Source organism: Engraulis encrasicolus, chromosome 3 (assembly GCF_034702125.1).
Source record: "Engraulis encrasicolus isolate BLACKSEA-1 chromosome 3, IST_EnEncr_1.0, whole genome shotgun sequence".
Lineage (NCBI taxonomy): Eukaryota > Metazoa > Chordata > Actinopteri > Clupeiformes > Engraulidae > Engraulis > Engraulis encrasicolus.
This window is the reverse complement of record NC_085859.1, coordinates 18,135,348-18,149,062: the sequence shown is the minus strand read 5'-3', so window position 1 is coordinate 18,149,062 and position 13,715 is coordinate 18,135,348. Positions and strand designations below refer to the sequence as shown.

The 13,715-nt window shown below is 44.0% G+C and overlaps 1 protein-coding gene across 1 annotated transcript in view; it reads left to right on the top strand.

The window, feature by feature from the left end:
* Positions 1 to 942: 942 nt before the first annotated feature.
* The window catches only part of htra4 (HtrA serine peptidase 4), a 13,691-nt gene continuing 918 nt past the window's right edge, over positions 943 to 13,715 (top strand). Inside the window, exons 1-8 of the mRNA XM_063194341.1 lie at positions 943 to 1,566; positions 4,556 to 4,655; positions 5,717 to 5,921; positions 7,373 to 7,567; positions 7,726 to 7,758; positions 10,277 to 10,391; positions 11,271 to 11,328; positions 11,641 to 11,736. Coding sequence (XP_063050411.1) covers positions 1,149 to 1,566; positions 4,556 to 4,655; positions 5,717 to 5,921; positions 7,373 to 7,567; positions 7,726 to 7,758; positions 10,277 to 10,391; positions 11,271 to 11,328; positions 11,641 to 11,736 — 1,220 coding nt within the window. The 5' untranslated portion in view covers positions 943 to 1,148. The remainder of the gene's footprint in view (positions 1,567 to 4,555; positions 4,656 to 5,716; positions 5,922 to 7,372; positions 7,568 to 7,725; positions 7,759 to 10,276; positions 10,392 to 11,270; positions 11,329 to 11,640; positions 11,737 to 13,715) is intronic.

Below are 13,715 nucleotides of genomic sequence, written 5' to 3'. Positions count from 1 at the left end.
CACTGTTAAATGATCACCTTGCTATTCAACTAAATAGTTTTAAAACTACATTATATGCGGAGATGAGATGACACAAACTTTTTCAGATTATGTTGGGATGAAATGAGTCAATAGAGTAGCTCTGTCAATTGCTGCCGTGCGATGGTCCAAAGCCAATGGGTGACCATGGCATTATGGCCAAATGGCCAAGGAACTAGTCGTTCAGAGGGTTGCTTGTTCAAATCCAACCCATTGCATCCTACCAAGGAATTGCAACAATACTCTATAAGCTGCTTTGAATGGGGAAAAAAAGAAATTTGTATGGAAATGTGTTGGAATAAAGTGAGGAAATGGTGAAGGATTGATGTGTTTTAAGAACTGAAATTAGTTAAATCACCATTAATGTAGGCCTATCACATTGAACCAATACAAAATGCATATGTATATTGAACATATAATAAAACAAGTGTAAAAAGCCGCAAAGTAAAGCATTTGTAGGCCTATGCAACCAATGCCCTACAGACTTTTTAGATGAGATAGATAGATTCAAGAGATGAGGTCAACAGAGGGCAAGAAACAACACAATGCCAGAATGCTCGGCGTGATGTTACTGAATCTGATGAAAGCAGATGTTTAGTAGTTTTAATGCTTGGTGAATTCAGATGACGAATGACTTAATACAGTTGTAAAGTTGGACGATGATGAATCTGTCATTCTATCAATGTATCTCAAATGAGTCTTGAAACATTTTATGATACTACACCTCAGTCAGTCACGCAAACTCAAACTGCTGTAGGCTAACTTACATTGGAGGGGGAAAGTCGTGCCCCTCCTAAAGTTTGTGATTGCTCTCCCTCACAAGACATTCCATGAAACCTTCACGTGCACCACAGCGCGCGGTGCTTGTGCTAATCAAAAGTGACCTTTGAGGAAAATGCTTCTTTTCTCCAGAGGCGACATCTGCACGCACGTCGCTCTTGAGTGTGGGTCAGAAACAGTTGTTTACCACCTTTGCATTTTATTAGAGTTTTTTAAATGTTTGGCACATTTCTTGGACTTTCAAACTGCACTAGAAGGATGAAACAGACCTGAATAGCCGAAGGAAATACCTGCTGGATACAAACAGCATTCTTTGGATTCTTTTGTTCCAGTATCGTGAAACAGTAGCCATGCTCAAAGTTGTATTTTTCATGTATCTTGCCACGTTGGCACACTGTAGGTCTTTGAAGAAGCGGCAAACGGTGTGTCCACAAGTGTGCGATGAATCCCGGTGCGCACCGCAACCAGAGTCATGTTACTATGGTGTAGTGAAGGATGACTGCGGCTGCTGTACAGTTTGTGGCGCCGGAGAAGGAGACCTCTGCGGGGACAGAGGCCACGGTGTGTGCGGTGATGGACTGACTTGTGAACACTCCACCGGAAAGCGCAAATCCCGAGGCGTCTGCGTGTGCAGCGCCACAGAATCAGTATGTGGTAGCGATGGGAGAACTTACCCGAGCCTCTGTCGTCTAAGAGCCGAAAACCGACGAGCTGAAGTCAGTGGTACCCCCTCGGTGATTTTGATACAGAAGGGCCCATGCGAAGCAGGTGTGTGAAACTACTAAACAGCAGTTATTATATGTAGGCCTATTATATTGGCTTTATATTAAAGTTAATAGGCTACACAAACATAGTGGAAGAAACGTTTTCCTCCTACACAAAAGCCCAATTCGTTTAAAAAGATCTGAAATGTCATGCAGTGATCAACCTTACTGTATCTCACTCTAACTTTGCGGCAGATTTCTTGGAAAATCGAGAGAGTAGGCTGTGCATTTGCATAATATTATGAAATGGAAATGAGTTGTGGGTAGATCTCATCAGTACCATATTGCTATTTCGGCTATATGATATGATGTGTGAAGACATCTTGAAATGAATTTCTGGGGGCCTGTTTGGACAAAATGACAGCAATACCTGTGTTTTCCCGTCAGGTAGGCCTAAATGTCTACATGTGTGCATGCGTGCTGCTCCATGCCTGTTGTTGTTGGATTGACATGGTTTTCTTCACAGTACTGGGGCAGATTTGTCAAAACAATGTGTGTGTGTGTGTGTGTGTGTGTGTGTGTGTGTGTGTGTGTGTGTGTGTGTGTGTGTGTGTGTGTGTGTGTGTGTGTGTGCGCGTGTGCGTGCGTGCGTGCGTGTGTGTGTGTGTGTGTTACACTTGCTCACACACAATTACCTCAACCATTAGACCATACATACAGCAGGCTATTTCGCGTTACAGAAATGTTGCAGGATAACATGAGCACAATGCAGTAGCTGTCACTGCAGCTGAATTAGTGTATGCATGCACACAGAAGCATGTTTTTCTCCTCAGGAAGAGAGAGAAAGAGAGAGAGAGAGAGAGAGAGAGAGAGAGAGAGAGAGAGAGAGAGAGAGAGAGAGAGAGAGAGAGAGAGAGAGAGAGTCAGTCTTATCTGCCAGAGCAGGCAGTAACATGTCTCATGTGCTCTCACCCCATGGCTCCCTTTAGCTTTTTTTTTTTCTCTCGCTCAGAGCCCTGCGTGATGTTGCAGGAAGGGGAGAGCGCCCCAATAAAAGAATGAGGTAATTAGAAAGATTAATCACACGCGTCCTGAAGTTTAGCGCACATAGTGAGCTCCTCAGCGAGAGAGAGGAGAAGCCGTGTAATTAGAAAGAGAAAATGCGCAGCGCATGGTAGGGCATCTCTCTACATGGGATTGTTCTTCATTACCTCACGGTGACGCCAGAGCCTTTTCCAAAAATTCTAAAATTGCCAGTGCGAGAGAAAAATACAGGGGGACTGTCACCACAGGAACACATAGCAATCATCAGTCCTTGATTAGAAAGCTTGTTCAAGCATGTCAATATCTGATGGGGAGAGAAACAAAATGGCTCGACTAACATAAGTCAGGCCAGAAAATTTCCCATTTGACTGCTAAGTCAAAGTCAGGTTAGTCACCTTAGTGTAACTTTTCAGTTACACCCCAAAAACAAATTTTCAAATGAAACAGAAATACTCCAAATTAACAGAGAGCATTTACATCTGTGTATTTTAGATTCAGAACAGTCAAATACAGCTATAACACATTTACAAACAGTGCAATTTCATGTTGCCTTGTCTCCAGTCTGTGCTTTTCGGTGCTCCCTGATTCCAGTATTTTGGCATCTTTCCAAGCTGCACTCATCCATCTGTCTGTGACAGGTGTGCCTTGGGGGATACTCGTGCCTGAAAGCAAGCAAAACAGCATATAGCCAAGCCCCAAACCCATTCCATGACGATCAGCAATCCCCACAGACCGATGTACCATTCCCTTGCCCATGCTCATCGGCAAACTATCCCTGCTTTGCATATGTGTGAAGTTGCGTGTGTATAATTTAGGTGCTGAATGAACATGCACTCGTGGCCCTTGCCAATTTCACACACAGGTCTGAACAAAAACAAGATTTGTTATGCACATATAGAGCCAGAGTTTGTGATGCAATGTTGTTGGTATGGCTCCAAAGCATTCTTTACGTAGTATTTAAGTCTGCTGGAACATGTGCAAAATCAAAGCACAGACTCTTCTCATCCAAATCAATGCCATTGGCAGTATTTGCATAACACCAATATTCCTGTACTGCCATTGCTACCAGTAATCTCTTGCCCCTTTTGGCTGCCAATACCAACACTGTCTTGCTATTCACTCATCAAATCTCGTTCCAGTGTGCCCTGTCAGTCACATTCTCACCTACACAACCCTAGACATGGTGGGTGTTAATTGGTTAAACTTGTCCCTGGTTTGCAAAAGAAGTAAATGTGTTTGGCATACAGTATTGTAGGAAAAAAATAAAATACGTCTCCACCTTTAAAAAGTAAACTCCCAGAGCTGGGGCGCAGAAAATACTTCAGGGGTATATTTTGTGCTGAGTTGTTGAGGAATCGGCCCCCTGAAGGAGTATGGAGAGAAATTATCCCGCCGAAGTTAGCTGCCAACGGTTCACCTGTGGGAAGACTCAGACTCTATGTATCCACGCTGTCCCAAATAACCTCCTGGAGGAACAAGCCTCTGCACAGCTGGCGCTGCCTGGGTGATAAACACCTCCCATCAATGTAAAACAGCGAGGTGCAGAAAAGGTCCTGTCAGTTCTGTGTCCCTCGGCAGTGAAGATACCTCTCTGGCACTGGGGGTGGTAGCCCTAGAAACACTAAGGAAACCGCAGAACACACTGCCGTTGCTGATGAAACACTGCAGTTTGTTTTTTTATGACACTTTTTGGAGAATGCAAATGAACATTTGGCGTAGTTACCGGCCGTGGAGGGTGGCCTATGATTGGAGGGAAACAGGCAGCATCTTGTCCTGTGTACCCCTGTGAGGACAAATTTACTGTTGATAATAATGATGATTATTGTGATTTATGAATGATTTATGGTGTAACATTTACCCCCTAGTTGCACTGGTGATATGGTCTACCTGAATCTTATGAGTCTTATAACTGGTTGGCAGAGTGGTTGGTTTTTTTTCTTCTTTTTTACATTATTTATTTTCACTGAATTTGGACTCATATCAATCCATCTTCACACTTTCCCTTCCAGGTGCCCAGAATCCAAGCAGCATGCGCTACAAGTTCAACTTCATTGCAGATGTGGTAGACAAGATAGCCCCTGCAGTGGTCCATCTCGAACTGTTCCGCAGGTAATATGAAAAACCCACAGGGGTCCTCTTCCCAACTCCAAACACACTACTGAGGGTCATATGGTGATAGTAACTAGGATATGCCCAGATGCACCTGTAATGCAGAAAGCTATGGAGAACGAATGGACATGAATTTCAAACACACCCTGATATCTGTAGGTAAATGAAAACGACTCATTTTGGACATTTTTTGGCACATTTGATTGCATTAAAAATAATTGCCTTCTGGATCCCACACTTCGTGGTACATCTCGGGTGATTTTTGTGTTTTCGGTAGATTAATCTGTCATAATCATAATCATTCATTGTGTGGAGAAAGCACACACATGAGACCGCAAAAGCATATGGCGTGTATGTGGTGTTACTGCAGCCTTTATGTGTAGAAGATCATTTGAGCACTTAAGGGACCGTTGCGACTGCGAGTGAGTCAAGATGATGACTGTTAGGTGGTGTGCCGCTTTCCAATTCACCCCATGCTGCCCTGCGCTACACACCTGGGCAAAAACACTCCCGACCATATGGGCATGGAAATGAATAATTGTTAGAGGTCGCGAAAAGGTCACACTACTAACAGCACTCCGTACTTATGTAAGAATGGATGGCATGAGTCCAGTTATGAGGGGCCAAAGATCAAGTCCCTATATGACAACCTATTTTCACAGTGAGGCTGAAACTTTTTTCAGTCCATTCAGTACATACCCTTGACAATATTCCACGTAATTTAAAGGGAGAGTATGTAACTTTTGTCTTTTTAATTGTATGCTGCCCATTCACAAATGTGTTCTTTTCATGAATATTTACTGAGTGATAAACTAACTATTCTGACCAAAGTACAGTAAGTTTTGCAGCTAAATATGTCTATTACTGGAAACTCGAAATGGTGAACACGGAGAATAAGAAGATTCACATTTTCATGTATGAAAAGTGTCATTTTCTAGGTCAAACTGACTACTCATACTATAACTACCAAAAAAAATGAAATGACATACTCCCTCTTTAAGCTTGTTTAAAAAAATGCAAGAAAAACCTCAAGTTACAGTCTTTCATGTTTCTCTTCTTAGAATGCCCTACTCGAACCAGGACGTGCCCGTTTCAAGTGGATCCGGATTCGTGGTGTCTGAGGACGGTTACATTGTCACCAACGCCCATGTGTTATCCAACAAGCAGCGCATTAAAGTTGAACTCCAAAACGGTGCGCAGTACAAAGCTACGGTTAAGGACGTGGACCCAAAAATAGACATCGCCCTAATTAAAATAGATACAGAGGTGAGTGCCTCAACTTTTATGTCATATGAATTAGGACCTTGAATTAGGGCTCAAGGACCTTGAGTGCCGTATACATTGGCCTGTGTCTATTACGTCGCTCAAATTCACGCCTGTGTCGTTTCGTTACACTGTTGGCCTGTCATCGGTGACTAACGTCAAAGCGGCGGTGAATGAATTAATCTTACGGACACAGTCCAGCAGAGACTCCAGGGGACCGAACGGCAGGGAGGGCTTTTGCTGACCAAAAATTAGATTCCACCTCTTGACACAGTCAATTTGTCATTTGATTTCTCTCCAGCAGCTATTGGTTCTGGTCGTATAAATTCAAAACTTTTCAGTTTGTCTCAGCATTCGGTAAAAAACACTACATCTGTTACAGCTGTGACAGCCTCATTGGCAAGACACACACACACATGCACACACACACACACACACACACACACACACACACACACACACACACACACACACACACACACACACACACACACACACACACACACACACACACACACACACATGGGGGGGGCTATGTCTATTATTGGAGCGCTTTGTAAGAAAACTGCTGTGGGCCTGTCTGAAGACGCTACACATTTGTTGGTGACTGGTAATCACATTAATTCGAGTAAAGACATTTTTTGAATGGGAAAAAATGTGGTGAGATAATGGTGAGTGAAATGATGGGTGACTGCAAATGGAAGTCCTACAGTACACGCTGTGCACATCGCAGCCTCATCGGAGCCCAGTTGTTGCGTTCCGACTCCATTCTTTAATGGGAGTCAGCGTCGTGCCCTTCAAGGGTATGGCAATAAAGCATGCAATAAAAATGCACCCTACCTACCTTGGGCACGCGCAGGTAGGGGGGGAAACAGGCCGTGACAGGTTGAGACGTGATCGATCGCGGGGGGAGGCGGGTGGGGGGGCTAGTGGGGGGGGGGGAGGGGGGGGGGGGGGGGGGGGGGGGGGCGGGTGGGGGGGCTAGTGGGCTCCTGTGGTGAGCCGGTCCAGAGGACCCGCCAGGGATTATTCTTTATGAACAAGGCCAAGAAAGAAGAAAATTGCTGAGTTTAAGGTTTCGTCCACAGGAGGAGGGAGATAAGTAATTTATGTGATGGTTGTCGCTGGTGATGGAGGGTTTTTTTTAGGGGGAGGGGGTGCTTTGTGACTATGTTTTTAATACAGTATTGTCTTTTTTTAATTGTTTTTATTTTTAATTTATTTTTGGCCTTTTTATGCCTTTATTTGATAGTGACAGTGAAAAGAAGGCAGGGAAGGGGTGGGGTAGACAGACAGTATGGGGGAGGGTTGAGAAAATACCTCGGGCCTCAATCGAACCGGTCCGGGGTCCCTGGCGTGACAGCACGACGCCTTAACCATTTGAACCATGACCAAAGCTGTGTCAATGTTTTTTTTTAACGCTGTCATTGCTTTGTTCTGCTCTCCTGTTTTAGAGACCTCTGCCTGTGCTGATGCTGGGCCGCTCCTCTGACCTCCGCCCGGGGGAGTTTGTGGTGGCGGTGGGCAGCCCCTTCTCCCTCCAGAACACCGTCACCACGGGCATCATCAGCACCACGCAGCGCGGAGGACACGAACTGGGACTCAAGGACTCCGACATGGAATACATTCAGACCGACGCCATCATCAATGTACCGTAGCTTCGCTAGTTTCGTCCTTGAGCATATTTTTGGCACGTCTTTGTTTTGCCGTAAGCTTTTTGTGCCCTAATGCTCTGCCATAATTTGATATTTCATGCTAGTGCAAAGATTTTTTTTCCAACGATGCTCTCCTGTCTTTTTTGTTGTAGTACGGCAACTCGGGGGGACCACTTGTTAACCTGGTAAGTGTTCTCTTTATGAATCTGTAAATCCCTACACTAGCGACAGGACACAGTTCAATATTCTCTTCATTATAGGGCACAGTATGGCCAAGCCTGCTCTCACAACCAGGTCAAACAACCAACTAACTGAGTTCACTAAAATGTCCGGCTAGTCAATGAACCCAATTATAGACCTGAGATAACTGAGCTTTTGATTACATGCCCTCACCCCTGCTCACCCAAGTTAGGCTTGCTTTCTCCGTTCACAGTTGCTGCATGATCCACCAGTCACATTTCATTTCAATACAGTAGTCGGTAACGCTTTAGAATAAAGTTCTTCTAATAAGCCTTTATAGTCACTAGTAAGCAAGTAGTAATACCCTTACAAGTGCCCAATAACGTGCTTATTAAGTTTGTTAACATGCTTATTAACGTTGTTAACATCTGATGAGTAACTTTATTTGAGTTAAAGCATGGAAATCGGTACACATGGCAGTCATCTTGAAAATTTGGTTTTTTTCGTGACTTCTCCATATCTAGTATTAGTCAGCATATCAAGATGGATATGTGTACCGATGTAAATAATAAGACTACAAAAATAAACCACCAAAAACACATAATAAGCAGCTCATAAAATGTCAACAAAGTCAATAAGCATGTTATTGGGCAATTGTAAGGGTATTACTACCTGCTTACTAGTGACTATAAACGCTTATTAGAAGAACCTTATTCTAAAGCGTTACCCAATAGTCCTATTGATGGGTGGTTATACACACTAGATTGTTCTGTGCCATTGACAGTGCATCTGATACAGTTACAAAAACAAAAAGACACAATAGACAACCAAAGTTTCACAACGTTTCCCCGCTTTCAGCCTAGGCATAACAGCTTTTGGTGAACTTTTCCCTATTCCACATCTCAATTGCATATGAGAAAAGGACAGCGAGATATTAAATTCTATCGTCAGTGACGTCTTGCAACGTCATCATAAGTCCACAAGCACAAGGGAGGATGGGCATTTGGATAATTGAATGGGTCATTTGAGTTATCACTATGATGTCACAAACTCTCGGTGGGATTTTTAACACCAGATTCTATGTGAGCAGTAGAATGTTCGAGTAAAATTCTAGAACTGCTATGAAAAAATCCATACTTCTCAAAGGGTTAATGGACCATTTTGTTATTATAACTCTCTGTCTTGTAAAGGTCACATATGTTGAGGCTGGGGTTGATTATGGTTATTAGTCAACACTGAAGAAAATTAAACCCCATGGTAGAGTGCCTGTGGGTGGACTACACAAATAAATTGCTATTGACCCACCTATAGGTATGCAGAGTAGACAACCTTTCCATAGACAGCTTGCATCTCTCATGCATCGTACCTATGCTATCTGTTGGTATTTACACTTGGTTAAGTGCTACCCGTTTCTATGGGGTTTTGTATATACCTTAGTGCACTCACCTCCCTTTGCTATCTATCTGTATTTACACTTGTTGAAATGCTACCGCTTTCTGTTGTGTTTTGTATGGACCTTAGTGTTATATTTCCTATCTCATGAGTCACTTTGTGACCAAAGGCTGTAAAATACTTAACACAAATACATTTGACTTCATTTTTTGACGTTCCAAATGCCATTGCCATTCAAACAGAAGCCAAAGCAGGCAATATAATCCCTGTCATTGACAATACATTTTGTTATTCTGTTTACTCAAGGTCTTTTGATTTCACATTTCTTTCCCTTGTCTCTCTGAGGTTTTACATCAGTGCTGTGTGTGTGTGTGTGTGTGTGTGTGCGTGTGTGTGTGTGTGTGTGTATGTGTGTGTGTGTGTGTGTGTGTGTGTGTGTGTGTGTGTGTGTGTGTGTGTGTGTGTGTGTGTGTGCTTATGTGGAAACTTCCCATCCTACAAATAGATGCCCCGCAACCTCTTATATTCCTGCTATTGATCTTGAAATAGAAAAAAACTCTGCATTCCTCGCCCTTGAAAAGACTTTCACCCTTGTATCTGATTATTTCCATCCATAACAGAGGCACTTTATTGGGAGGAAGGAGGAGGAAGTAACAAAAAAGAATATGTACAAACCCCTACTGTGCTCTTTAGAGAGCCCATTAGACTGTTAGATGATACATACAGGATTCTTCTGGTTGGCTCCTTAAAAGCTCTCTGCTGAATTAATGAAATAGGGCTTGATGGTTGTTGTATTTCTGGCTTTATTTATTCAGTTTCACCCCCACCCCCCACCGCACCCCCTCCCTTTTAAGGTCACACTTTCAATGCTTAATTGTTTCTGCTTTGTGCCAAAATTAGAAGATTATCATTTGTAGACTGCGCCACAGATGCATGAGGCAATAACCCAAGCAGACAACAAGCAGTGTTTGTTTGTACTTTATGTCTAGAGCAATTATGGCCCAATTATGTCACTAATGGCTTTATCTCTTTTTCGCTAAGATGTTTGTGATACGGCTCGGAAGGATCTGACATAGTTTCTCCATTTCTTGTGTCTTTAATTTTTTACAAGTTTTTTTCTCTTTCATCCAGGATGGCGATGTCATCGGCATAAACACACTAAAGGTCACCGCCGGCATCTCATTTGCGATCCCCTCCGACAGAATAAGACAGTTCCTCACCGAGTCCTACGACCGGCAAAGAAGAGGTGCCACCGGATACATCTTAGCACTGCTGTTACTGTCTATGTAGGCAAGGGAGCCAGGCCAACAGGGAGGGACGGAGGGGTCAGTTGTCCTGGGCCCAGGGAGCAAGGGTGCCAAGTTTTGGGTCCTCATGACATGATATGGGGGGGGGGTGTCTGTCCGATTACTTTTCCACGGGCCTAACCAAAGCTGTCAGCGGCCCTGTGAGTATAGGCACTAGGTTGCCCCCCCCCCGGAAGGCAAAATTCGCAACAAATTTACATATAATCCACAGTGTCATAATAACGAGCTAGGAATTCAGGATAATATGTTAAACGACTGTACTGAACATGGCAGATGAAATTTTCAAAATGGTATCTTGTCACAATTCTGCAAATTTTTCACATTTGGACAATCATGGGCCCACTAGCAGGTGGGAGCCCCTAGGCAGCAGCCATATCTAGCCTGTGCTTTAATCCAGCCCTGGCCCCAGCCCTCAGCCCCTAGCCCCACTGCATGTGTGTCAGTTGCCATGAACACTTTGATCATCTATGGCCCATTTGAGTGTGTGCCAGAAGCAGATGTGCTTCAAAGCTGATGACATCACGCAAGGTGGCCACTGCAGATTGATACCACAATATAAAGCCCATCTTAGATGGCCCATAGATGGGGCTCATTCAAGACTGTGCCATTGTTTCATATTTGTGGGGAAGAAAACATTGGACAGCTATGATACATGAAAAGGGTGTTAAAATAGTATTATTACTTTTGGCACATGCAGCAGGAAGTACTAATGTGACTGTAGCAGCAGTGTACATAGAAAAACACATTTAAAATGCATTTGGAATTTATTGCCAAATCAAAGCCTGTGTAATGTGGCTAAACTGAGCTTTCATTTTCAGGAAAGACGATGCCAAAGAAGAGATATATGGGGGTGCGGATGCTTCAGTTATCACCATCGTAAGTCATATTTATCCACCGGCATGAGGTTGCCTTAACAACACATATATCTGCCGCTATCTCTCGAGTACAGTGTTTGTATTTGGTGCATAAAGCCTGTTTAAATGTCCTGTTTTTAATCTCGAGACTCTATTGAATGACTCTCAGATACAACTGATTACAAATCATTATGCTCTTGCCGCTATCGATCATAATAAGTGATATGACGGGCTCTCTCTTAACCGCTGATTGAGATCAGAGTCGTCGTGGCGAACGTGGTGCGCGAGAGCGTCTCTTGATAACATCTAAATTGCCTCTCGTCTCGTCTGCTAGCTTGATCAGGGAGCTGCAGGAACGTGACAAAGATTTCCAAGACGTGACATCCGGGGTCTACGTGTATGAGGTCATCCCTGGGACGGCAGCCGACAGGTAAAGATCCGAAGGCCCAGGCACCCCCTTACAGTACTCAAAGAGATTGTTACATGACATTACATACAGTATAGCTGACACTTTTATCCAACAAGATTTACAGTTATGGTAGCACTTTATTTTGGGGATACATCTATTACCACTAATGCATACAATGTTAATGCCTGCATAAGTAACTTGTAAGGCATGTACTAAGCAAACGCTAAGGCCTACTAGGTCCTTACTAAGGTTAAATTGGTAATAAATCCCTTATTGTGCATGAACAAGACATTTGCGAATACATGCCTAACAAATGTTTGATTTTGCTTTGTACATGCCTTACAAGTTACTTATACAGGAACATTGTATGTATTAGTGCTAATAGATGTATCCCTAAAATAAAGTGTTACCACAGTTATTTAGGCACAGGGTATTGGATTCAGTCCCTGGAGCAGGTGTAGGTCCCTTGCTCGAGGACACTTCAGCCATTGATGGTATGAGATTTGAATCGACAACCTTCCAATTCCAAGAATGACTCCGTAACCATTGATCCCTTACTGCCCCAGCCCAAAGTGTGCTACTAATGTACTTGTTCCCTTTATCAAGTGCAGGATTTTTTGTTCTTATTTGTGCACAAGTCAATCAATGAAGTGCAGATTGAGAATGTGTGCAGTGAAGTAAACCCCACTTCTATGAAGAGGCGTAATGAAATGGAAGTGGACTGATCTATTTATTGATTAATACTTGATGGCAACGTCACCCACCATCTGAAGTGAAGTCGAGGCAAAACAAGTAGCTGCTGTATGCGTGAAGACAGGAGACCCAGCTGAGCCATGTATACCTTGGTGATGGTGGTGGTGGTGGTGTGTGTGTGTGTGTGTGTGTGTGTGTGTGTGTGTGTGTGTGTGTGTGTGTGTGTGTGTGTGTGTGTGCGTGTGTGTGTGTGTGTATGTGTGACTGGCTAAATCAATTAAAATGCTAATCCTCAGTTGCGAGTGTGCGAATCTACCACGCCTGAAATTCATTACGGATGTGAGCTCTTTGCGCTGCTCGGGCAGAGCCAAGCCAGTCGAGGCGCATGCTTACATCAGGCAGGAGATGAAAGCCCTCCGGGAGACAAGACCTCAGACACATCTGGCTACTCTCTAGGAGGTCTCCCCTGAAGATGGCCCCCCACCCTCATACGCACGCACGCACGCACGCACACATACACACACGCACGCACACGCACACACGCCCTCACACGCACGCACGCACGCACGCACGCACACATACACACATCAATCTGAAACACACACACACACACACACACACACACACACACACACACACACACACACACACACACACACACACACACACACATCAATCTGAAACACACACACACACACACACACACACACACACACACACACACACACACACACACACACACACACACACACACACACACACACACACGCACGCACACACACACACACACTCACATGCACGCACGCACGCACACACACACACACACACACACACACACACACACACACACACACACACACACACACACATCAATCTGAAACACACACACACACACCAGACAACCTAATGGACTGGCAGCTTCTTTTGCCAAGCCCAAGGAGCTTCTCCACGCAACCAGACACTTGCAAAGGGACTGGAGGAGAACACCCTATAGGGGATGCAACCAGACACTTTCAAATACACTGAAGCAGAACCCCCTATAGCTCTTCCAAGTCCACAGCGTGAAACGTATGCCAACATCTACCATGTTCAATCCTCCCCTACAGCCAGCCCAATTCAATTCAATTCAATTAAGCCACAAGGGGAAATGCATATAATACTCGTTCAGTCAAGGGCTGCTGTCTGTCTGATGCTAAATTCATACTGTCACTTCTATAGACTGGTGAAATTGTCTCCTCTAATAACAAAGGTTTATGTTTCATGTATTTATTGACGTGAACTATGTCCTGATGCGGTATGGAGATCGA